We start from the raw sequence: 26,207 nt of genomic DNA, 5'->3' as shown, positions 1-26,207 counted from the left end.
TCCCCCAAGTCCCTCCTCCCTATCTTTTATCTTAGCCTGCTGGACCAACTTTCCTCATTCCTGAAGAAGGGCTAATGCCCGAAACGTCGATTCTCCTGTTCCCTAGATGCTGCCTGACCTGCTGCGCTTTTCCAGCAACACATTTCCATCCCTGCGCCAGTTTGTCTTTGTGTGGTATTATTTGTTCTTTTTTATAGGTTACAGACTCACGCCACGGACCGGTAAGGTTTCAATGGGGGTCAGTGAATTCCAAATGGCAGGTGGAAGGGCTGTACTTCCCAGGGACAAATTTGCTTTGTCCTGCTGTGAAGGGCTCCCGGGTCCTCTGGTTCTGTCCACAAAGACCCTGAAGCGCCACGGTAAATGAGTATAACACAGGAATAAGATAGGAGACCCCCTCGTTCCACCTGGGTCACTGGCTGACGGACGATGGCAGATATGTTATTCCATTTACTTCTGACTTATACAGTTGGTCTAACAGGAATTGGCCATATAGTGGCTCCTTTATATTGGAAAAGATTGACTATTGGATGACGAACATTGCGGGTGGGTATGGGGATCCTGGATGGGACCATGCTTACATGTTACAGTGTCTTGATAAGTTTAAGGAGATTGCAAAAGGCCACCAGCCCTCTGAAGTTAAGGAAACTGGCCCACTTCCCCTGCACCTGCTGTTGCTGTTGCCACCTCGCCTCCTCACTGCTCTGCTGCTACTGCTTTCTACCTCCCAATTCCCCAAAACTTCCTGTCACTACCTGCCCGTGCCTGGCCACTGCCCCTCAAACTGACAGCACTCCAGGTGAGGCTACACAGTCCAGTTCACTATACATTCAGAAGGGGGGAGGGGGCACTGGGTCAACTGTGCCTGAGCAGGGAGGAACCCCAGGTGATTCCTCCAGCATACCACCTTGATACATCTCATGTCTCTTCAACAACCCCTGCGTTATACATCTCACGCTGTCATCTCTCCTGCTGCTGCCCCAGGTGAGCAACTCATCACCCGCAGTATGACTGCTCAGCTCAGCATTCAGCTTCCCCATGTTATGATAGGGGAAACCCCCTTTTTAAAACCTTGGACTCACACAGAGGTCCGCGGTATGCTCCAAGATGCTCTGGACCCCTTAAAGCTCCGTTTTATGAATGGCTCCTCCAAATTTATGATATTCACGACTGCCTTCCCCAAGATTAGATTAGATTCCCTACAGTGTGTGAACAGGCCCTTCGGCCCAACAAGTCCACACCGACCTTCCAAAGAGTAACCCACCCACTCCCTCTGACTAATGCACCTAACACTATGGGCAATTTAGCATGGCCAATTCACCTGACCTGCACATCTTTGGATCGTGGGAGGAAACTGCAGCACCCAGAGGAAACCCACGCAGATACGGAGAGAATGTGCAAACTCCACACAGTCGGTTGCCCAAGGCTGGAATTGAACCTGGGTCCCTGGTGCTGTGAGGCAGCAGTGCTAACCACTGCACCGCCCAAGACATTAGCATTCTGCTGTACCTCGCTTACGGCTCCCACTGTGCTGCTGTTAAGCATTCCTTTACTTTTCCCCGTGATTCATGGGAAACCTTTGAGGCCAAAACGATGAAGCCTTTTATTTTGAAGGCCACCTGCCAACGCTCAGATTTTAGCGCATGCAAAGGCCCAATGAGATGCTGCCTGATTTCCTGGCTCGATTCAGGGAAGCATGGGAGTCTCATGTCAGAATTGCCCTTCAGGAAAACAGAAAATTCCTCTCCTTAAACTCTCCTTAATTGCCTGCAATCCCGACACACCCTGGCTTTTAAATCTCACCAGCTCAACTGGCCCACCAAAACTTGGGAGGAGGTCGTCTCCTTCCTCTCCAATATGGACCAACAGGGATCATTTGATTATGAAAGGCCAAGGGTGGTTTATCCTCGCATGGCACAGGGTTGGGACCAAAATCGTCCAGGTCACTATACAAAGGAAAGAGACAGGTGCAAGGCATGCGGAAATTTAGGACACTGGGCCCGCAACTATCAGTCTGAACATTCCGCCCTCCCCCTGTCGCAATACCAGCCTCTCCCACAATACCAGCCCCTGACACAATACCAGCCCCTGACACAGTACCACCCCCTGACACAATACTGGCTTTACTCTTTGCCGCCTCAGTCTCCGTGACAGCTTCACCAGGCTCCCAACACTGTTCTGGACCCTTTTCCCACTGATAAGACTTTCCCACTCCCCACCTGAGCATCCAACGTTGAATGTTGAGATGGGGGAGTTCGTATTGTCTTGGTTTTGGTGGACTCCGGAGTCCTCTGTACCTCCTCTCAGCTCCACTACTGCCCGTACTGTGGGTATCTCTAGAATGCCTATAGCTGAATCGCTATCAACCCATGTGCCCATCCAAGTGAGTTCGCTTGGTCCCAGACACTGCTATTATTTTCCCTTCCTGTCCAGTGGCCCTTCTCAGTTGACAAACTCTTTGCAAACTCAATGTATCCATCCATTGTTCCCTGGACTACCTCACCTCGGAACTCCCGCTACCCCCCTTTTACAAGCCCTTTTGGCCATGAACATTCCTCCCACTTTATCTCCTCCTACCCCTTCCATCTACACATGGTCTTTCTCCAACCACTCCACTCGGGCTTCGTTTCTCAACTCCCTCTTTCCCACCTTGCTGCCCTGTTTGTCTCTCCCTCCAAACCTTTCTACAGTGGATCATTCAGACCAGTCAACCCTTGTGCTCCCTTCATTGTGCTGCTGCCTTCCTCCAACACCCTGACTCGTCCTAATTGGCACTGGTGGATTCCCACCTTAAAATGCCCTCTACGCTTACGCTCACGGTGCTCTACTTTATTGGGGAAGAAGGGCTGGCTGTGGAGGTCCTGCTGGATGCCACTCAGTGCACATTTCTCTGGCCTGACCCCAGTTCTTCACCTCATGTTGCTGTCATCGTAAATACCCCCGACACTCAAAGGATTTAGGTCCCATGGTGTACAGGCTTCAGATTCTGCAACAGACATTATACCCCTAGATCCCGCAGACCCGGGCTCTTATCCATATCGCTTATTCACAACGGGGAGGGGTTTTGCCTTAGGAGCTGCTACTTGACCGTGAACTTCATCTTCACCTTACACACTCCGCCCCCACCTCCCTCCTATGACACCCTTTGCTGTTTTGGACGCTTCTGACATTCCAATCACAGGGGCCTGATGCTCTCTGCGCCGCCTCATACGGTTACTTTTTAAACTGGCGCCGCCTTGCCATCCATTCAGCAATACAATTTGTCATCCGCTACCCGGGAAGGTATTAAACCTGTTATTGTCTCTCTCCTCCAACAAGGCATCCTGGTGCCTACTACCAGCCCTTGTAACACCCCTGTCTTCCCCATTCCCAAACCAGGCAAGCCAGGTCGCTGGCGCTTTGTGCAGGACCTGAGGGCCATTAATGCCATCATTGCCCCGTGCTAGTCAGTGGTACCTAATATGAACGCTGTCCTCATTAGCCTCCCTTCCTCAGCCACTTGTTTCACCGTTGTCTATCTCTATTCAGCCTTTTTCTCCCTTTTTGCCTTTACTCACTGCGGTTGCCAATATACATGGACTCAGCTTCCTGAAGGGTACATGGACAGCCCCACTGTCTATGTCTCGGCGGTCCACCAGATCCTCAAGGATCTCAACCTCCTATCTAACAGTACCTTGGTTCAATATGCTGACAATTTGTTAGTGGCCTCTGACTTGCCTGTTGCCTGTTTGCAAGATATGATTGCCCTGCTCCGTTGCCTGATACCAGGATATGATACCAGAAGGTTTCTGTTGAAAAGATGCAGCTCTGCCAACTGTCAGTGCAATATTTAGGCTTCAAACTCTTGTATGGCCTTCGCTCCTTGTCTCTCGACTGTATCGCCGCACTCTCTCCCCTTACTATGCAGACTGAACTTTTGTCCTTTTTGGGCAATGGTTAACTATTGGATACCCAACTACCTCGTCATTGATGCTCCTCTTCGCGAAGCCTCCTTGCCAAAACAGCAAACCCAGGTGACCTGGACACCTGAAATGCTGTTGGCCTTTAATGAACTGAAACCGGTTTTGGCCTTGGCCCCGGCCCTCGGCATCCCCAATTTCAAGCAGCTGTTTCAGCTATATGTGGATGAAAAGGAGGGCTATGCGTTCAGAATTTTAACACAGCAGCATGGGGTTCTCCGATGCCATGCAGCTTTATATTCTGTACAATTGCCACCTGTTGTAAGGGGAATGCCAAGCTGTTTGCGAGCTGTGGCAGCTACCATGATAATGGTAGAAAAGTCCACCACCCCGGTTGTGCTTGAATATCCATGCACTTTTTTTGTTCCTCATTCGGTCTCCCTGTTGCTAAATTCAGCAGCAATTCAACATTTTACAGCTTCAATGAAAACTGGCTATGAGATCATTCATAGCGTACCAACCTGACACTCCAGCGTGCCCCCGCTTTAAATCCGGCCATTCTTCTCCCTGTCCGACAGAACTCCCCCCCAGACGACCATGACTGTGGGCACACAGTCCAAGAGGTTGTGACCTCATGGCCTGACCTTTCTGAAACCCCGTTAGACAATCCGGATCTCATTCTTTTCACGGATGGCTCCTCTTTCTGCCCCCGATCACCAGATGCGAGCAGGCTACGCAATCTGCACCCCCTTTTGAGACCTAGAGGCCGCTGCGCTACCAGAAGAAACTTTGCCTCAGGCAGACAACTCTTTGCCGTCACCAGAGCATATATTCTTGCCAATAAGCAGTCTGTTAACATTTATTCTGGCTCCCGAAATGCCTTTCGGTTGTCCATGATTTCAGTGTCCTCTGGCAACATAGAGGTTTCATTACTTCCTCTGGCAAACCCTTACAACATGCCCACCTCCTTAATAATCTTTTATAGGCCATCCTGCTCCCTTCCACTATCACCATCATCAAATGCACCACCCACACCACCGGTGATAAACCAATTTCACAGGGCAACACTAGAGCCAATCACGACACCAGAAAAGCTGCAGTGGCCCCACAATACGCGTCCCTCATGCCCTAAAATAACTGCTTAGATTTAGTCGAGGATATACGAGACGCACAACAGCACTCCTTGCCAGCTGAAAAAGATAGCTGGTCACGCATAGGCGCCCGCGAGAGTTGCGTTTGGGACTCCTGTTACACCTAGATAGGTGAATTATCGGCCCCAAATCCTTCTTGCATGTCCTCACCTGAGCTGCTCATGGCATTGGACATGCAGGAAAAAGAGGGATGATACATGCAGTACAACAACAGTAGATTGCGCCAGGCTTTGCTGCAGCGGTTCAGGCCTTAATATCAATAGGCCTCCAAAATAACAATGCCAGGCCAGTGGCCAAGTTCGATCTCCTGCCAGCTCCTAATGGCCCTTTTAACCTCGTTCAGATTGATTTTGTGCGTATGCCCCCCAAGGCAAGGTTTTAAGTGCATGTTGGTGCTGATTGACATGTTTTCCAAGCGGATCGAGGTTTTCCCCACGAGAAAAGACGATGCTAGAACTGTAAATAAATGTCTCATGAAGGATGTGATCCTTAGTTTCGGCGTCCCAGAGAGCTTCAACAGCGATAGGGATACACATTTTACCTCAGAAGCCTGGAAATATCACATTCCATATCAACCCCAGTCCTTAGGGATAGTGGAACAGATGAATGGAACCCTTAAGAACACTCTGAAAAAAGATCACGAAAGACACAGGTCTACCGTGGCCTGAGGCCTTACCCCTAGCTCTTTACACTGTATGGAGCCAGGTCAGTGGAACAATAGGACTGACCCCATTTGAGGTCCTAATGGGGCGGCTGATGCCAACTAGGACTTGACCTCCCAAATTCCCAGTGGGTGTGGTACTCCTTTTTGACGCATGAGACCCTGCTAGATTATGTTAAAGCCCTAAGCAAAATGATTGCCCATAACCATGCTCTGGTCAAGGAGGCCATCCCCACCCCCAGTAATGACCCGATGAATCCCTTCCACCCTGGGGATTATGTTCTGATCAAATCGTTTGAAAAGACTTCTCTTTCTCCTCGGTGGAATGGCCCGTTCCTTGACTGCAGTCAAGGTTGAAGGAAGACCCGAATGGACACACACCACACGCTGGAAGAAGGCCCCATCACCAGAGGAACCCGAAGAGAAAGCCACGGAAGTACCTTTCGCCTGCCTGCTGCAACATGCCAGAAATAATCCCTGTGCTCCTCATCACCCTGCTCGCATTAATAGAGAACAGGGGATCTAACAGCCTTGAAACAGCATTGTGTCAAGCGGGAGCTGCGTATTAACACTTTTCTGCACATGACTCAGGCCAATAATTACTCCCACTGCTGGGTGTGTGCCTATATTCCTGTCCACTCTAAGGGAGGCATTCCCCTGATGGCTATCCCACTTAACATCACTGAGACAGTCGAATGGTGGTTCGGTCAGACCCAGCCTGCCAGTGTGATGGTTCAGGCTCCCTGTGCCCCTCGCCACAACAAAACTGTAAGGTGTACCTGGGAGACCGCAGGGTACCACCTGCACACATTCAAGGGTTGTTTTCAAGCTGCGTACAATTTTTTGCACATTCCCCTGCCCTGTTCCTTACCAACACCACTCTCTAAGGTGTTCCACAGGGTACTAGCTGCCTCAAAAGCAGCTTGTAGAGGGGTTGGAAGACACAATCCAGCACGTGCTCCTATTCTCTGCACCTCACCCCTTCTGGCAAACATCCCAGCCTTGAAAATATTCTGGATGTAAGTTTGCTTGCTGAGCTGGAAGGTTCATTTTCAGACGTTTCATCATCATACTAGGTAACATCTTTAGTGAGCCTCCAGACAAAACAGTGCTGGTGCTTCCTGCTTTCTATTTATATGTTTGGTTTTCCTTGGGTTGGTGATGTCATTTCATGTGGTGACATCATTTCCTATGGTGAAGTCATTTCCTGTTCTTTTTCTCAGGGGGTGGTAAATGGGATCCAAGTCAATGTATTTGTTGATAGAGTTCCGGTTGGAATGCCATGCTTCTAGGAATTCTCATGTGTATCTCTGTTTGACTTGTCCTGGAATGGATGTGTTGTCCCAGTCAAAATGGTGCCCTTCCTTATCTGTACGTAAGGATACTAGTGAGAGAGAGTCACTAGTTGTTTTGTGGCTAGTTGATGTTCATGTATCCTGGTGGCTAGTTTTCTGCCTGTTTGTCCAATGTAGTGTTTGTTACAGTTCTTGCATGGCATTTGTAAATGTTTTGTAACATTTGTTATTGTTTGTTTTGTAAACATTTCCTGACTTATTTTGTTTTAAATGATTTGGCACAAGACTTATTTCCCCAACAAACATAATTGTAAACACAGGTATCCTAACTTGAACAAGGACAAAGAATATACAGGTTTTGAGATTTTCGCATGAACACATAGGTTCACGGAAAGATACTCTGCTGTCGTGTGTGCTAGGTTATCTAACTTTATAGTAAGCAATGGTCAAATCCTGTGGGTAAGTACACTTATCTGGCCTGTATATCATCATCCAACCATCACACAAGATGACAACTCAGATACTGCAAATATCACACCAGACAACAATCAGACAACATACCACACTTCTTCAACAAATCTGTGATGACAGGTAGCACTGAGGGAAGCTACAACACCAAGTTATGATAACTTTATAAGAACCAGATCTGGTCACTTCACATGTCCAACAAGGTATTATTTGGATGTATAGAGACAATGAATCTATATCCATCCTTGTAAATATTGTCACAAAACTGGTCCTTTTTTCTAAAAGCTGTTCCTTTTGTCAAGAGTTTTTTCTAGAGTGGTTATAAACAGTCTGGGCTCCGAATTGGCTGGGTTTGGTACAGAAATGAAAGGATATTGGGAGATCTTTTTGTTTATATGTGAACAGGTGAGTCTTTAGGCCAAAGCTTTTACCTTTGTAGAAATAACCGGTAAAAATCAAGGGGGTGTGGCCTGCTCTCTAGCTGAGCAGTTCAGTTCAGAACTTTAGATAAGAGTTCAGCAATGGGCAGTGTGGAAACAGGCTGTTAGATTCTCCTTCTGCCCTTCTAACTTCGAACTGGAAGCCTCTGTTTCATTTTTTGCTCAGTGTTTAAGGGGTTTGTTCATAGGGACTGTTGTGTATATTTGGAAAAATATAATTAAGTCTAGTTTGGGATAGACCGAGTTCTGTGGGTATTCTATATTCTGATCTTTGTGTTTCATTGTGTATTTTTTGTGAATAAATTTTTGTCTGTTTTAAAATCTAGTAGTCAACCTGGCTAACTATCTCTGGGTAATTTTCACTGTACACTTACCGAAACAAATTGCAAAGTTATGGTCTGAGGCTGCCTGCTTAAGAATGTTTTGAGTGGTCTGGCTTAGTCCATAACAGATTGGGGGCTCTTTGCAGGATTTTAAACAGCGATTGGTAGGTGCTAGTGTCTTTATTTCGGGTGTTGTTTTGGTTGGGTAGACGAAACTTGGGATAGTGATGGCTCTTTCAGTCACTAACAGTTTTATGGAGCTGGACGAGGTGAACTTAGCAGTTTTGCAAAAGGTGATTAAGGCCAAGCTGCAGGAATTAGCAGACAAGCTGGGGTTGGAGCTGCCTCATTCTGTGTGGAAGGGGGAGATAAATTACAGCAGTAGCTCAGCATTTAAACTTGCTAGAAACACCATCAGAATTTATAGAGATGGCAAGAATTTAATTGTAATTGAAGCGGCTTGAGTTAGAGGCGAGAGATAAGGAAAGGGCAGCAGAATTGAAACAGTTTGAGTTACGATTAAAAACAGAAGAGAGGGAAAAAGAGAGAGCATTTGAACTCAAAAACTGACACTTAAAAAGGAAAGTCAGCTTAAAAGGCTGGAGATAAAGGCTGAGGGTAACCTTAGTGTGGAAGAGCAGAGAGTTAAAACAGCAAGGTTAGCAGCTGAAGTGGCTGATGATTATGAGCTGGTCCATAAAATATGGTTTGGCTTCCAGAATCAATTCCGTGAGGGAGAGAAACTGGGGCAAAGAGAAATCCTCATGTGGAAAGGGAAAGGTAGACCTCAGTGAATATCATACGGATAACTTACCACAGGGTAAAAAGGAAACCGTTGAAGGGGATAAAGAAGGTAAAAAGCTCCGGTGTTTTCATTGTAACAAAGTAGATCACATGAAATCACAGTGTTGGTTGGCTAGGAGAAAACCAGATGAAGGAAAACAGGACAAGCCTGGAAGTTTTGTTGACATGATAACAGAAAGCCCAATGGAAGCTAGAAAGCTGTATCAGAGCTTGACTAAGGAGGAAGTGCCTGATTTGCTTAATAAAAAATACCTGCAAAGGTAAAGTTTATTCACATAGGCGAGGAGTTGCAGGTAAAGAGGCTACAATATTAAGGGACACAGGATCATCTCAGTATGTGATGCTGACTGAAGAGGAGATATGTATTTCTGAAGGATTATTGCCAGTAAGGTACTGGTAACAGGAATTCATGATGAGTCAAAAAGAGCTCACTTATATAAAGTGAGGCTAGAGAGTCCAGAGAAGAGTGCAGAATTTGTGGTAGGAGTACTGGACATCTCTCAGCTCCAGGAATACAATTTGTCCTTGCAAATGATACAGCTGATTCACCACGAAGTGTGCTGCCTACTTTAGTTGAAAAGCCAGTGGAGATGCAGGCAACTGAAGAAATGCAGGACATTTATTCAGGAATCTTCCCTGATTGTGCAGTAATGAGATCACAGAGTCATACGTTGAAGCAGGAGAAATCAAAAGGCACAGATAAGGAAGCTGAAGTAGCATTATCAGAAACTTCTTTTGATCAGATAAGTGGGACAGAACAGGATCAAATAGGTAAACATGCAAGTATCTTTAGCTCTGCTAAGCTTATTGAGTTACACCAGAAAGATGAGAACTTAAAGCAGTTATAGCAAATGGAATACACATGGACAGAGGGTGAATGCATCCCTGTGTGTTATTACTTAACAAATGATGTCTTAATGAGGAAATGGAGACCATCACATATTCAAGCAGGTGAGAAATGGGCAGAAGTTCATCAAATTGTGTTGCCAGTAGGGTATCGAAAGGAGGTGCTGCGAGTGGCATATGAGCTACCACTTGGAGGTCATTTAGGGGTGAGGAATACACAGGCCAAATTACAAAAACATTTTACTGGCCTGGACTACATAAGGATGTAGCTGAATTTTGCCAGACGTGTCATACATGTCAGCTAATCGGAAAGCCACAGGCAGTAATAAAACCTGCACCTTTAATACCTATTTCAGCATTTGAGGAACCTTTCACAAGAGTCTTGACTGATTGCGTAGGACCCCTACCTCAAACAAAAAGTGAGAGTAAGTATTTATTAACAATAATTGATGTGTCGACTAGATTTCCCGAGGCATTTCCATTGTGCAATATCATAGATAAAAGGGTGTAGAAGAATTATTTAAATTTTTTACTAGATACGGATTGCTAACAGTCAGATCAAGGATCAAACTTCACATCCAAACTATTCAAGGAGGTTATGGATAGCTTGGGAATAACACAATTTAATCTACTGCGTACCATCCAGAATCACAGAGAGTGCTAGAGAAATGGCATCAAACACTAAAGACCATATTGAGGGCCTATAGTCAGGACCACACAGATGATTGGGTTAAGGGAGTTCCTTATGCGCTTTTTGTGACCAGAGATGCACCAAATGAATCAACCTAATTCAGTCCATTTGAATTAATTTTGGGGCGTGAAATAAGAGGACCGTTAAAATTGATTAAGGAGAAATTAATAACTCAGAATTCAGAGACCACACATTTGGACTATGTGTCAAATTTTACAGAACGATTAAATAGAGTTGGGGAGTTGGCTAGACAGCGTTTAAAAGTATCGCATAATTGTATAATGAAACAGGAAGCGGATAAGAAATCACAAATGTGCAATTTTGCCATTGGGGATAAGGTATCAGTGTTACTTCCAGTAATAGGTGTACCTTTAAAAGCAAGGTTTAATGGACCCTATCAAATTGAGAGGAAATTAATTGTGGAAAACTACTTGATAGGGACTCCAGACTGGAAGAAATCTCATAGAGTGTGTCATGTGAATATGCTCAAAAGGCATTTTGACAGGGAAGGAAAGCAAAAGGGGAAGATGTTAATGATTACAGCACAGAAGTAAGAACCACATTCAGAGGATTCTGAATTGGACATTCCTCAAATAAAATTGGATAACAAGGAAGTTGTCAAAAATTGGGATAAATTATTGAGTTACCTTCCACAAGGAAATCAAAATGACCTGAAAGACTTATTACTATCACATGGGGAGATATGGGGAAATAAAATGGGGAGTACTAACCTAATTATGCATGATATAGATGTAGGAGATGCTATTCCAATTAAGCACCATCCTTTTTGGCATAACCCTCTAAAGTTGGCACAGGTTCAGAAGGAGATAGAATGCATGCTCCAAGATAGGCAGCATCTAGGGAACAGGAGAATCAACGTTTCGGGCATTAGCCATTCTTCATTCCTGAAGAAGGGCTAATGCCCGAAACGTTGATTCTCCTGTTCCCTAGATGCTGCCTGACCTGCTGCGCTTTTCCAGCAACATATTTCCATCTCTGATCTCCAGCATCTGCAGACCTCACTTTCTCCTCATGCTCCAAGATAGCATAATCGAAGTGAGTTACAGTGACTAGACCTTGCCCATAATCATGGCGCCAAAGCCAGATGGTACCCAACCGTTATATGTGGACTATCGCAAAGTTAATGCCGTTACAAAGACCGATACAGCAGGACTGTGTCAACAAATTGGGACAAGCAGCTTACATTTCTAAGTTGGACTTGTTCAGAGGCTACTGGCAGGTACCTCTGTCAGAGAGAGCAAAGGCAATTTCAGCTTTTGTAATGCCAAATGGACTGTGTCATTTCAAAGTCATGCCATTTGGTATGAAAAACGCTCCAGCCACATTTCAAAGACTAGATAATTGGGTAAATGCCAGATTACACAACTGTCTGGTGTATATTGATGACCTGGCGATTTTTAGTCACTCAGGGAACGAACATTTACAACATTTATCGGACTTGTTCGATCGACTTCAGAAGGCAGGCTTGGTGGTAAACCTAGCTAGGATGCAAAATCGAAAGTATTGGGGAATTTTCCATACCATTAATGAATAGAGCAGTACTACAGTTCCTGGGATTGAGTGGATTTTACCAAAAGTTTGTGCCGAATTTTAGCAGTGTGGCTGCTCCACTCACTGAATTGTTAAAAAAGGGCAAGAAGTTTCAGTCTACAGCAGACTGTCAAAAGGCATTTGACAGCCTAAAGACTGTGTTAACCACTGCCCCAGTATGGGCCACACCATATTCCATGAAGCCTTTCAAAGTGGCTATCGATGCCAGTGATGTGGGCGTTGGCGCAGTGCTCCTGCAGGAGCATGAAAGACCTATTGGGTATTTTTCCAGGAAGTTGAATGCTCAGCAACAGAAATATTCTATGGTGAAGAAAGAGACTTTGAGCTTGGTGTTAACATTACCTCATTTCAGTGTTTATATTAGCAGCAACACATCTGAGACAATTGTATACACTGATAATAACCCATTGACATTCGTGGAGAAATTTAAGGACAGAAATACAAGACTGTTTCAATGTTGTTGCAGCCATTCAACTTGACAATTGTGCATGTGGCAGGTTGTGAAAACGTGATTGCTGATGTGTTATTGAGACTCGAATGAGATATGGAGGCGTTCAGTGGCGGGTGTGCCATTGTCTGAATTCGAATGTGGTTGTGCATGTTTACATGCGTGTAGTCAGTGTAGTGTACATGTGTGTTTTAGAGTACAAACCATTTTTTTTGCTTTGAGGGGTTTTAAAAATGAAGCCATCTTTGGATATTGATGGTTCATTTTCTTAAGGAGAAAGGTGTCACAAAGCAGGTCCTTTTTTTTTAAAAGCTGTTCTGTTTGTCAAGGATAATATGTCCTTGGTTTTTTCCAGGGGAGTCGTAAACCCAGCCAATTCCGGCTCCAAATTGAGAGATGAAAGAGTATTGGGAGGTCTTTTTGTTTATACGTAAACAGATAAAACGTTAGGCCAAAGCGTTTATGTTTGTAGAAGTAACTGTATAAGTCAAGGGGGCGTGGCCTGCTCTCTAGCTGAGCAGTTCTGTTCAGAACTTCAGTTAAGAATTCAGCAGTGGGGCATTAATTCTCTCTCCTTCTGCCCTTCTAACTTTGAACTGTAAGCCTCTGTTTCATTTTTTGCTCGGTGCTTAAGGGGGTTTGTTTCTTGGGACTGTTGTATATATTCGGAACAGCACAATTAAGTCTAGTTTGGGATAGTCTGAGTTCTGTGGGTATTCCATATTCTGTTCTTTGTGTTTCATTGTGTAATTTTGTGAATAAATTTTCATCTGTGTTAAAACCTGGTAGTCAACCTGGCTAACTTACTCTGGGTAATTTTCACTGTACACTAACCGAAACAAATTGCAAAGTTACAGTCTGGGCTGTCTGCTCAAGAGTGTTTTGAATGGTCTGGCCCAGTCCATAACAATGTTATCAAAAAAGGGTTCACCTTCTTCAAAGAGAAAAGGGAGGATTTTGTATTTGGGTGTGGATTCCAGACTGGACAGGCCTGTACCTTTAAAACATCCACAAGACATCATAACAAGTGACATTCTGGTATAAAGATACTGACCTCACCTTCAGTAATTCTCTCTGTGTAATGGAGTCAGTCATTTACACATGTGTAATGTATAGTAACATCAGCAAGCACAGAGGCTAGACTATGTGTGCATGTCTGTGATGTGCAGCCCTGTGAATATTTAGTGCTATAAATAAATTTTAAACAATAAATGCTTCTTGAAATAAATAAGATATTTGATTCCACGAGAACTCAATGTATGCGATATACATTGCAAATGTTAACATATTGAAAATCACAAATCTGTATCAGTTCCTGTGATCAAAACACATTCTAGATTACACCTTTCAATGTGAAAAAATATACTAATTGAAAACCAAAATATCGTAGATGCTAATCTGATGCACAGATCATTTGTACAGAGTTGAATGCAAAATCAAAGTTGAGATTTCTGACAGGTATTGTATAGATAATCATCAGTAAAGCATATCTTAATACAGCAAAAATTTAAAGGGCATATGGTAAAGTTTTCTACGTACCTTCCATTTGAGAGGATGTTACTTCTAACGTTTTGTTTGCAAGATCTTCAAGAATATTTCCTGCCTCAGTGAACTGCCATTTCTTCTGTTTAAGGATTTCTCCTTGTTCGTGCGTCAGTGTTTTATTTAACATGTCCAGTTCCTAAAACATAACGGCATTTGCTGTGCTAATTTGTCATGAAAATTAACAGAAACATTTATCTTTAGTTCAATCTTAAGACAACATTAGAACTTTGGTGTCAGGACCAACTTTAAATCATCATTGTTTTCAAAGATGATTTATTATAGTAGCTTTACTGGCAGTATTTGTATTAGTTTGCTTTCTGTATAAGCCCTGCCTTCATCAAGCAGAGCTTTCAGTCAATAGTAAGTGACTCTGAAATTCTCTCCAGGATCAGGCTGCTCAAAGCCTATTCCATCAATGATTTCTACCTCCCTCCTTTGGTCATTTTCCTTATCTGTGAAACACTCTGAGATGTAGTTTAATTTAATTGTGGGATGCTCTTCAGAGGGTCAGTGCGGACTCAATGGGCTGAATGGCCTGCCTCCACACTGTAGGGATTCTATGGATTAAGGACATCAGATAAATGCAAATTATTATACCTCTGTGCTTGCTAATGTAATTTGCATTTCAGTTGAGCAATAAAATGATTTCAAAATTCTGATCCAAAATATTTTTATCTTTAGAAAACATTCCAGTAGTTAAACTCACCTCCTCTTGCTGGGAATCTTCATGAGTCAACTCTTCATCCAACATTATCTCAAATTTTATTCCCTGATTTTGGAAAAGAAAAGCTTGTTTAGAATAATACACATATGACAGATTTTAGTTTATTCAGTTCCAAAGGACTATACCGATGATCCAATCTAATATAATGTGAAGGTGCAGGTGTTAGACTGAGGTGGACAAAGTTAAAAATCATGCTTTCGGAGCCCTGCTCCTTCATCAGGTAGTTCTGAAAGTTTGTACTTCCAAATAAACTTGTTGGACTATAATCTGGTGTTGTGTGATTTTTAACACTAATAATGACATACTCCAAATAATTCACAGCAAACATTAACACACTCATACAGAACCCCTGATGTAATGTCTAAAGGACAGCACCAATAGTATTATTTTACTTGTATGTAAGAATAGAAATATGTTAGTCTGTCAAAAATACAGAGGAAGTATAAACATAAAAATTCCTGCTAACAGAGTACACTTATGATCTAGTTGAACAGATCTCAGAGTTTAAACTTATCAGTCACTTAACTGAGGAACCTGATTGAAAGTGTGGTATTCTAATAGTTTTCTGCCATTGTGCTCTGAATAAATGAGTATGAAGTGGTGGGAATAGGGGTGGTCAAGGAATCAGGGTGAACAGAGGTATACTGCATTTTGCTTTATTTATAAATGTTAACAAAACATAATTAAGTTATTATAAAGCTGTTTCAGATAGGTCTGGTAACTGGATTCGGGATGGCATGGTGGCTCAGTGGTTAGCACTGCTGCCTCACAGCAGCAGGGACCCAGGTTCGATTCCAGCCTTGGGTGACTGTGTGAAGTTTGTACACTCTCCCCGTGTTTGCATGGATTTTCTCTAGGTGCTCTAGTTTCCTCCCACAGTCCAAAGATGTGCCAGTCAGGTGAACTGGCCATGCTAAATTGCCCATAGTGTTAGGTGCATTAGTCAGAGGGGAATGGGTCTAGGTGGGTTACTCTTCAAAGTGTCGGTGTGGACTGCTTAGGCCGAAGGGCCTGTTTCCACACTGTAGGGAATCTAATCTATGGTCAACTTGATTTTGGTTGGCTCAGTGGTTAGCATTGCTGTCTCACAGCACCAGGGTCCCCAGGTTCGATTCCAGCCTTGGGTAACTGTGTGAAGTTTGCACATTCTCCCTGTGTCTGTGTGGGTTTCCTCCCACGGTCCAAAGATGTGCCAGTCAGATGAACTGGCCATGCTAAATTGCCTATAGTGCTAGGTGCATCAATCAGAGGTAAATGGGTCTGGGTGGGTTACTCTTTGGAGGGTCAGTGTGGATTGGTTGGGCCGAAGGGCCTGTTTCCACACTGGAGGGAATCTAATCTAATCTTAATGTTTTATACAATAAACTTGATCAAAACTGTTTCATTCATACATGCTAGAGCTTTTATTAAAGAAAGCATCCATATCATCGCCATTTTCTTCATGACCTTCATGACAAATGCTCTCTCACAAAACATGTGAAAATTTAAAATTAATACTATTCATCTTTCAAAACTGTTTTTCTTCTCCCTGAAGATCTCAAGGTGTAAATCACACCTTATACATTGCATAGCCATTTAACAATAGCTGCATCAAATGTCACATGCTTTAATTAACTTGCTCTAGTCTGTACTTTAACTTCCCCATAACCTGCTCCATTGTACCTCAGCATCATTTTATTAATTGGTGAATTTTTTTAATGTTGGAACATGCATAAAAACTGCACATATACATACCTAAAAAGACTTATTTTTAAAAAATTTACATTTAGCTTTAGTTATTCCAATGCTATGTCATTATATTAATGCGTTTTATGAACATTTGATGCTCTGTCACGTGAATTATTCAGTTAGAAGGATGACAGGATATTAACTGTATCCCACAGATTTTCACAATTTTTCAGTCACATACTTGGTGATACAAAACATTTGTGTATGGTTATGATGATTATTGGGCACTTTTAATCTGAGGGGAACCACCATTACCTTAACTTTGTGTTTGAGCGCCAGTGCTTTCTTTTCCATTTGGTGCTGCAATCTCATTTGCTTCAGATCTTCCTCAATGACCTATCAATGAATTTAAAATAATGTATAATGAAATAAATGAATTAAACAAAAGTTTCAATATGGAGGATGCTTCACCAGTGATACTACGCAGCCAAATAGTTTATATTTCTATAGAGATTTCATAATATAAGCTATTTAAATGTGCCAAGAAGTTTGTTATTCCACTGGTCAGGAAAAAAAATTGCTCTTCGATAAGAACTGTTATGAATTTGAATGTGTGCACTGTACCTTTAAGAGAGAGTGAAAACTGTTTTGCATTGAGAGCTTACAAGCACCTGTCATATGACTAACTAGCAGTCCCAGTGTGTACTGGAAAATTGAAAATATGTAACATTTGATTGTGAAATAGATACCTGAGTTGGCTGCTATTTTGACAACAATTCAAATTTAACCAATCAGTTTAAATTATGCCCCAGGAACCTAAAACCCAATCGAGTTTGAATTTGTTTTTGCCAACATCAAATGAATGAGACAATCCGATATTGGGGTAAAAAAAACAGGCAGTTTGAAAGTCAGACAGAACAACTGCAATCGAGGGAGTGACTGCAATTGAGAAAGATTGCCATTCAAAAACACTCTCTTTCAAGGGTACCTTTATCATATGAGACATCTTCGCAGTAAAAGACAAAACGACCCAGGGAGATCTGCAGCCAAAAGAGGAAAGACACTGACAACTTCAGCTGCTATATGGTTTTGAAATAAAGTTGATGTAATTTTAATAAGTGCTTTTTTTATATAGGACGGGTGGCTCAGTGGTTAGCACTGCTGCCTCACCACGCCAGGGGCCCGGGTTTGATTCCTGCCTTGGGCGACTGTCTGTATGGAGTTTGCACATTCTCCCCGTGTCTGCATGGGTTTCCTCCCACAATCCAAAGATATGCAGGTCAGGTGAATTGGCCATGCTAAATTGCTCATAGTATGTTAGGTGCATTAGTCAGGGGTAAACATAGGGTATGGGAGTGGGTCTGGGTGAGTTACTCTTTGGAGGATCAGTGTGGACTTGTTGGGCCAAAGGGCTTGCTTCCATACTGTAGGGAATCTAATCTAATATTGTTATAGAGTTGGAGGCAGATAATAAGCAGCCAAGAGAAAGGGGGCTGAGAGTTGTGAATAGTTATTGCTTAAAGTTCACTTGTAGAGATATGGAATAAATTGATATTATTTACTTTAAATAGTGGAATTCTCTGTCACTCATACTTTAACAGATTACAAGGCAAGGTGAGCCTTTCTGGGTGTTTGGTTTAATTAACAGAAGAATTCACCACCAAGTCGTAACAATATACAATGGTGTTCAGGTGATAATTTTCTGCATCTGACTTCATATGTAAATTTAGCTCTATTCTCTATATATTTTATTGTTCCCTGAATTTGTCAGTTTTGAAAGTGATTTGTCCTGATAATAAGTGGGACTTTAAATACTTCATTCATTTCAATTTTTTTTTCATTTTTAACATGACTCCTTTATAATTGCTTAGGAGCAGTTTAGAGAAGGTTTACTCTACTCATTCATGGAATGAAGGGTTTATCTTATGAGGAAATATGAGGCAGGTTAAGCCTGTATAGCTTTGAAATTTAGAAAACCTGGAGGTGCTCTTACTGGAGCATATAAGATCTGAGAGGACTGGATTCAGCATATACCAGGAAAATGTTCTTCTTTTAGCGAGACTAATACATAGTTCAAGAATAAGAGGTCTCATTATGAAGCACAGAAACAGAGAAACACGAGTAGGTCATTTAGCCCTTTGAGCCTGCTCTGCCATTCAATGTGATCATAGCTGATCATTCAACTCAGTATAATGTTCCTGCTCTCTCCTCATATTCTTTGATCTCTTTCTTCATTCAATGTTTTGGCCCAAACTCTGTTCAGTGATAGAGAATTCCACAGACTCACAACTCTGAGTGAAGAAATTTCTCCTCATCTCAGTCTTAAATGGATGACCCCAGATCCTTTGACAGTGACCCCTGGTTTTAGATTCCCAGTCAACTGGAACAATATTTCTGCATTTACCCTGTGAGGTTCTGTTAGAATTTTATAGGTTTCAATAAGATCCCCCTTTATTCTTCTAAACTCCAGTGAACATAGTCCTAATCAAACCCTCTTCTCTGCATTTGTCATCAGGAATCAGTCTATTCAACCTTTGCTGCACTCCCTTCATAGCCAGAACATCCTTCTCCAGGTAAGGAGACTAAATATTCCAGGTGCGGTCTCACCATGGTCCTATATAATTGTGGCAAGTCATTCCCTGATCCTGTACTCAAAACCTCTCACTGTGAAAGCCAACATACAATTTGCCTTCTTCACTGTCTGCTGCACTTGCTACTTACTTTCAGCAATTGCTGTATGAGGACATCCAAACCTTGTTTCCTTTTTCAATCAATAATCATTCAGATAATAATCTTCCTTCCTGCTTTTGCTATCAAAGTGTATAACCTCACATTTATCCACATTACACTTCATCATAAGAATGTGGAATTTTCTTTCTCAGCACATAATTGAGGTTGAGTCTTTAAGTTTATTCAGGATTGTGTTATTTAGGCTTTGGATAGACAAGAGGATCAAGGATTTTGAAGGGTAGACAGGAAAGTGGAGTTGAGATCACAAACAGAGCAGCTATGGTCACACTGAGCACACTGCTAAAAGGGATACTACTTTGAGGTCCTATATTCCTGTTGTTATTGACCAGGCCAGACCTCCTCAAAACATTTTAAGGAAGCGGCCAGACCCTAACTTTGCTAGTTGTTTTAAGCAGGTGTAATACAGATATTCTAGGAGACATGCTGTTTGTCCAACCACATAGTTTTAAAGAAAACAGAATTTATTTACAAGATTGCCGAATGAAACACAAACAAAAGAGAACAGAATACTGAATAACATAACCTATCCGAAACCCAACAGATCATCCCACCCTAACGATGCTGTTCCAAATATTTGCAACAATCCCCATAAACACCCCTTAACACAAAAGGAAAAAAAAAATCACAGAGGGTCTTATAGGAGAGTCATAGAGTCATAGAGATGTACAGCACGGAAACAGACCCTTTGGTCCAACTCGTCCATGCTGACCAGATATCCCAACTTGCAATTCTGTTCTCCTTCCTATTGGAAGGATGTTGTGAAACTTGAAAGGATTCAGAAAACATTTACAAGGATGTTGTAAGGGATGGAGGATTTGAGCTGTTGGGAGAGGCTGATTAGGGCTGGGGGCTGTTTTCCCTGATACGTCGGAGGCTGAGGGGTGACCTTATAAAGGTTTATAAAATCATAAGGGGCATAGCTCAGATAAATAGACAAAGTCTTTTTCCTGGGTTGGGGGAGTCTTGAACTAGAGGGTATAGGTTTAATGTAAGAGGGGAAAGATATAAAAGGGACCTAAGGGGAAACTTTTTCACGCAGAAGATGGTGCGTGTGTGGAATGAGCTGCCAGAGGAAGTGATGGAGGCTGGTACAACTGAAACATTTAAAAGAAATCTAGATGGGTATATGAAAAGAAAGGGTTTGGGCCGGGTGCTGGCAGTTTCACAACATTCTTCCAATAGGAAGGAGAGCAGAATTGCACGCAATATTCCAAAAGATGTCAGAGAGAGTGAGAGGACCAGCATGAAAATGCTTCATTGGGACCAACAGCTTTTTGTTTTAACTGACAGCCAAAACCAAATCAAACCAAAGCAAAGCTGAGCTGGGAGCACAGGCCACTCCCCTTTATTGTACGTGATTTTTAAAACTTGAAAGCGTTTTTCTTGAGGCAGTATCTGCTAGCTATAATCAAATTGGCCCTAAAGTCCTTCAACTTAGACTTTTCGGAATCTGCGTCTTTTACGACCACTCTGAAAAAATCCCAAGGACAGCGTATCCTTGTTAAAGAAGTAGCACCGTCACACTGTGTCCCTTTTAAGATGCAGGGATAATGAGTGTCATTTCTATACAAGCAAATGTCACTAATATTTTCATCTAAAAGCTTGGAACAAATATTACAGAGAGTGTTTTTGCAAGTTTATATTCCTGGTAGAATTAACAATCAAAATAAATAACATGTACCTTTCAGGTTTGTCCTGAGGTGAGAACTGCTTTCACAACTTCTAGCCACAAATTCATATCAGCCTGCAGTAACTGAATCACCAGTACCCACACTGTAAACATGACATCTTGCCCACATGAGATGTGGGCATTGCTGGCTAGGCTAGCATTTGTACACATTCTTTCTTACCCTTGAGAAGATAGGGGTGAGCTGCCTTCTTGTACCACTGCAGCCCATGGGGACTAAGAACAGCCACAATGTCATTTGAATGGGTGTTACAGCAAATGAAAGCAACAGTGATATAGCGCCAAGTCAGGTATGTGGCTTGGAGGAGAAGTTTCAGGTTGTGGCATTCCCATCCGTCTGCTGTCCTTGTCCTTCCTGGCAGTAAAGGTTGTGGATTGGAAAGGTACTGTCAAAGGAGTAAACCTGACTGCTGTTCTCCAAGAAGCTGGCTTAACACAAGAGGGGGGGAGAATGGCTGTCTGTGCCACCTTGTGGGCGGCACGGTGTATGGAGTTTGCACATTCTCCCCGTGTCTGCATGGGTTTCCTCCGGTTTCCTCCCACATTCCAAAAGTGTGCAGGTTAGATGAATTGGCCATGCTAAATTGCCCATAGTGTTAGGTATATTAGTCAGAGGGGAAATGGGTCTGGGTGGGTTGCGCTTCAGCAGGTCGGTGTGGACTTGTTGGGCCAAAGGGCCTGTTTCCACGCTGTAGGGAATCTAGTCTCTGCTCACATCTCAAGAATGAACATGTTTACTATAAAAATCAACCTTGCACACGATAGAATGTGGAATCATATCCTAATGTTGTTCTGAAGTAAAGCATCAATTAAAATGGACAGTTCAACCTTTAAAGATACATTACAAACCTTCAGATATTCATCTCACTGCTGCAACAAAAATCAATGCACAGGGAATAATGCAATGCACAATCTATCTTTGTGACCTGATACACATATTGATGAGGAGATGCCCTGAGCAGAAGTATGGCACTTTAGCATCAGAGAACAAGGAAAACTGGTCCACCTCTCCTCCACTCCAAACACCTCTCCACACCCCTATGGCACCTTCCCATGCAATCACAGCAGGTGTAATACCTGCCCATTTATTTCCCCCCCTCACTATCCAAAGCCCCAGACTCACCTTCCAGGTGAAGCAGGGATTTACTTGCACCACTCAATGTAGTATATTGTATTCACTGTTTACAGTATGATCTCCTCTACACTGGGGAGACAGACTGGGTGACACCCATGTTCTGTCCATAAACATGACCCTGAGTTTCCAGTTGCCAGCCACTTCACCACCGTATTCCGCTGCCAACATTTCTGTCACAAGCCTGCTGTAGTGCTCCAGCTAACCTCAGTGCATGGTCAAAGAACAGCATCCGCTTGGGGACCCTGCAACCTCTAGGACTCTATCTTGAGCTCAATAACCTGATTCTGTCCCTTCATGTATTTTACCCAACCCCACACCTGGGTCTTGCCATGACATGGGTTGCTTTCAGCATAGCCGACCCATTGTCTCCTACTTTAGCTCTCCTTATCATTTATTCAGTTTCTGTTCTGTCCTCACCTATCATCAATAATCCTCTCGTCTGTCTACTCCTTTCATATCTCTCTCTTTCTCTCTCTCGTTCACCCTAGGCTCCATTTCCACCTATCTGCTTACATCTCCTCCCCAACCCCCAATCTCTTCTTTAGCATAAATACTACATTTTCCTAGCTGTGATCAGTTTTGAGTCACTGTACTCACAACATTAACTCTGCTTTCTTCCCACGGATGCTGCCAGACTGCTGTGTTCACCAGCAATTTCTGTTTTTGTGTGGCATTACACATTTTTGAGGTCAGTGTGCCTTTAAGAGACATGCCCATGATGTCATCATTGTATTACAGCATGTGACCTGAGGGTAGAAATGTTTCATCTTCCATCTTACCTTGAACCACTTGAAGTATAACATGCTACTGAAAGCTTGCTCCTTTGTCATAATCCACTAGCTTAATATTAGACAAAACAATTAGGTGTCTGAAAAAGGAAATATTTACATACAATAGCTAGCTGTCATACATGTTGTTTGGATTCTTTAACAGCACGATATTCAAGCCCAGATTTTTATATTATGAGGGTTAACATAAGCATTGCTACATTGGGCAAAATACCCGGTTGGAGGCGATATCATACCATTTGTGATAGTAAGCTGTAGTACCTGATGAGGCTGTTTGTCTTTGTTTTGTTCCTGAAGCTCAGTCACTTTTTCAATATGGTATGTCTCAGCTAATATACCAGGATGATTCTAGGACACATGCGCAAAAAAGAAGCACAAAAGCCATATGTTCATTAGTTATATCTTCTCACCAGTTTGAAAATATCTGGCTAGAACAGGAGCAATGCACATTATTTTTATTTACATTGAGAGTTTTAAAGGTGGATTCACCCACCACATTTCACAAATGTTAATATTCTGATCTCAAAAGTACCTCATAATTTGGCAAGTGTTTTTTGTAGGCAGAGTAAGACTGTACTTTTTCCTGAACCACCTTCAATGGTGTTACAATGTGTAGGCAGTTTAACAAATAGGTTTGCAAAGCATGTGCCCAAGACCCTCAGCCAAATATGGTTAAATTCCCCACGCAAAAAAGCACATGATTCATTTAAGTCTGATGTTTTGCAGTAGAATTCATGTTGTTATTAATGAAGTCCATAAAAATCGTACAGGCCCTTTCTCATCAGGCATTTTACTCCATTTTATTTAGCTTTAATAGATTGAAAGAGGAAATGTGCATGGGGCGGCATGGTGGCTCAGTGCTTAGCACTGCAGCCTCACAGCGCCAGGGACATAGATTTGATTACAACCTCAGGTGACTGTCTGTGTGGAGTTTACACATTCTCCCAGTGTCTGCGTGGGTTTTCTCCCACAATCCAAATATATGCTAGTTAAGTGAACTGGCTGTGCTAAATTGCCCGTAGTGTTCAGGGATGTGTAGGTTAGGTCAAAGGAAAATATAGGGTAGGGGAATGGGTCTGGGTGGGTTGCTCTTCACAGGGTCAGTGTGGATTTGTTGAGCTGAAGGACCTGTTTCCACATTGTTGGGATTCTATGATCTATTCGGTAATTCAACAGTTTTGAATGTCCTTAAAGGACCCCATGAATTATTCATGTGGCTCTCTTTCTCAGCACATGGACATATGAATTAGGAAAAAGAGTAAGCCATTCAGATCCTACAGCCTGCTCTGCCATTCAATAAGGTCACGGCTGATCTTATTGTGGCCTTAACTCCACACTCTGAATTCAATTTGAGTCACTCAAGAATTTGAATCTCTGCTTTAGATATATTCAATGACTGTGCTGCAACTACTCTTTCAGAAAGAGTTTCAAAGATTCAAAACACTGAGAAAATAATCTCCTTATCTCAATTTTAAAGTATTTCTAGTTTCTCCTACAGGAGAAAACATCCTTTCAGCATCCATCCTGTCAACTCCTCTCAAGATATCTCAAAAAGATCACTTTTTTATTCCTCTAAACTCCAATGGATTCTGGCCCAGCTGAATTTGTACGTGGTGACAGAGATCAGCAGAAGAGGAGAAATTAATGAATGAAGAAGGAAGGCAGCAAAATTCTGAAACAACAGATATCGAAAGCATTGTAGGAATATAAAAAAGAACCACAAAAAAGCATAGAATGAGAAAAATATTCAACTCAGTATAGTAACTATATAAAGTCACCAAAGTATTATTGAAACCTCGCACTGCACTCTCAGAGACAGGCAGCTGGTGATAGTAGTGATTTAATCTGAGGGCTACTACACATCAGGCAAGCAGAGAGGTCAAGAAGGAGGGAGCTCCATGTCGGTGACTTTTGCAGTCAGACACTCCATATCTGGCCTGTCCAGAATTCATCTATTAGAAGAAAGTGGGACAAAGTCCACTCATCAGAAGAGGAGCATTACAGGTCAAGATACAATCCTTTTTTTAATGTGAGTTTCTGCCATATATCGGGTTCTCCACTGAGAAGGCTCCCAGACCCATTTTGACAGGTATATGTCTATGGTAAGTGAGGAGGTGCCAGGTAATAGGTGGTCTGCCAGGTGCACAAGAAGGTAGGTTACTAGTTAGATAAGGTGATTAGGGTGCCAGAAAGGGCCAGGTGAGGAGTCAGGGTGGGAGCGGTCTGATGGGAGGGCACCAGAATGTGCACTGTCAGTTTGGGCCTGGACACTGGTGGGAGAGACCAGAGACTGGTCTTGCAGTAAGATATTTGGAGTTGAGGGTGCCAGTTCTGTTTGATGAGAGCTTGTTTGGTTGTATTAGGCTGGGAACAGAATGAAAGCTGTGCCAGATGGGTAATGGGCTAGTATGCCAGAGGTCATGGGAGGTCAGGCTAGGGGTTGTCAGTGATTGATAGTTGTCTGGGTGGTGGGCTTCAGATCCAGAGTGTCAGGCCAGAAGGGGGTAAGGTGTCGTGTATAGCCCGGGTTTGGGGGTATGTTGGGGCAATGGGGTCAGGTCTGGGAAAGGAGTAAGTCTGGCATGCTGGGGTGTCTGGTCATCTAAGTCAGGGGTCATGAGATAGGGGATTGGTTGGGTGTCACTGATTGTTCAAAGGTTCATTTTAATAGCGATAGACTAAGTTTTTAGTCCTTTCCTGAGGAACTATTAAGCTTAACTGGGTCAGAACACTTGAAATTTTCTGGCTGTTAGGGGCTTTCTCACAGGATTTCAATTGGAAAGAAACTGTCCATTTGAATTTCCAATTTTCTATCTATTCACTCAGAATCAGACCCGTATATTCAAGATAAAAGGTAGGGAGGAGGGACTTGGGGGAGGGGCGTCGGAAATGTGATAGGTGGAAAGAGGTCAAGGTGAGGGCGATAGGTCAGACTAGGGTGGGGCGGAGAGGTCAGGAAGAAGATTGCAGGTTAGGAAGCCGGTGCTGAATTCGATGGATTTAACTGAGACAAGGTGGGGGGAGGGGGAATGAGGAAACTGCTGAAATCCGAGTTCATCATTTGTGAACAGGACAGAACCCCGCTGGTCCTCACCTACCACCCCACCAATCTCCATGTACAGCGCATCATCCGCCATCATTTCCGCCACCTCCAAACCTCATGGGCGGCACGGTGGCACAGTGGTTAGCACTGCTGCCTCACAGCGTCAGAGACCCGGGTTCAATTCCCGCCTCAGACGACTGACTGTGTGGAGTTTGCACGTTCTCCCCGTGTCTGCGTGGGTTTCCTCCGGGTGCTCCGGTTTCCTCCC

General features: G+C 43.1%; 1 protein-coding gene across 3 annotated transcripts in view; it reads right to left on the bottom strand.

Annotated features, from left to right (window-relative positions):
* LOC122550834 (serine/threonine-protein kinase Nek5-like) overlaps positions 1 to 26,207 on the bottom strand; it is a 96,371-nt gene that overhangs the window by 16,493 nt on the left and 53,671 nt on the right. For all 3 annotated transcript variants that reach the window (XM_043692147.1, XM_043692148.1, XM_043692149.1), the window contains 4 exons: positions 23,158 to 23,244; positions 16,851 to 16,931; positions 14,850 to 14,912; positions 14,138 to 14,279 (listed from right to left, as the gene is read on the bottom strand). In XM_043692147.1, coding sequence (XP_043548082.1) covers positions 14,138 to 14,279; positions 14,850 to 14,912; positions 16,851 to 16,931; positions 23,158 to 23,244 — 373 coding nt within the window. The remainder of the gene's footprint in view (positions 1 to 14,137; positions 14,280 to 14,849; positions 14,913 to 16,850; positions 16,932 to 23,157; positions 23,245 to 26,207) is intronic.

This window comes from Chiloscyllium plagiosum, chromosome 6 (genome assembly GCF_004010195.1).
Source record: "Chiloscyllium plagiosum isolate BGI_BamShark_2017 chromosome 6, ASM401019v2, whole genome shotgun sequence".
In the NCBI taxonomy this organism is placed as follows: domain Eukaryota; kingdom Metazoa; phylum Chordata; class Chondrichthyes; order Orectolobiformes; family Hemiscylliidae; genus Chiloscyllium; species Chiloscyllium plagiosum.
The sequence above is the reverse complement of the archived record's forward strand: the minus strand, read 5'-3'. Positions and strand labels throughout refer to the sequence as shown.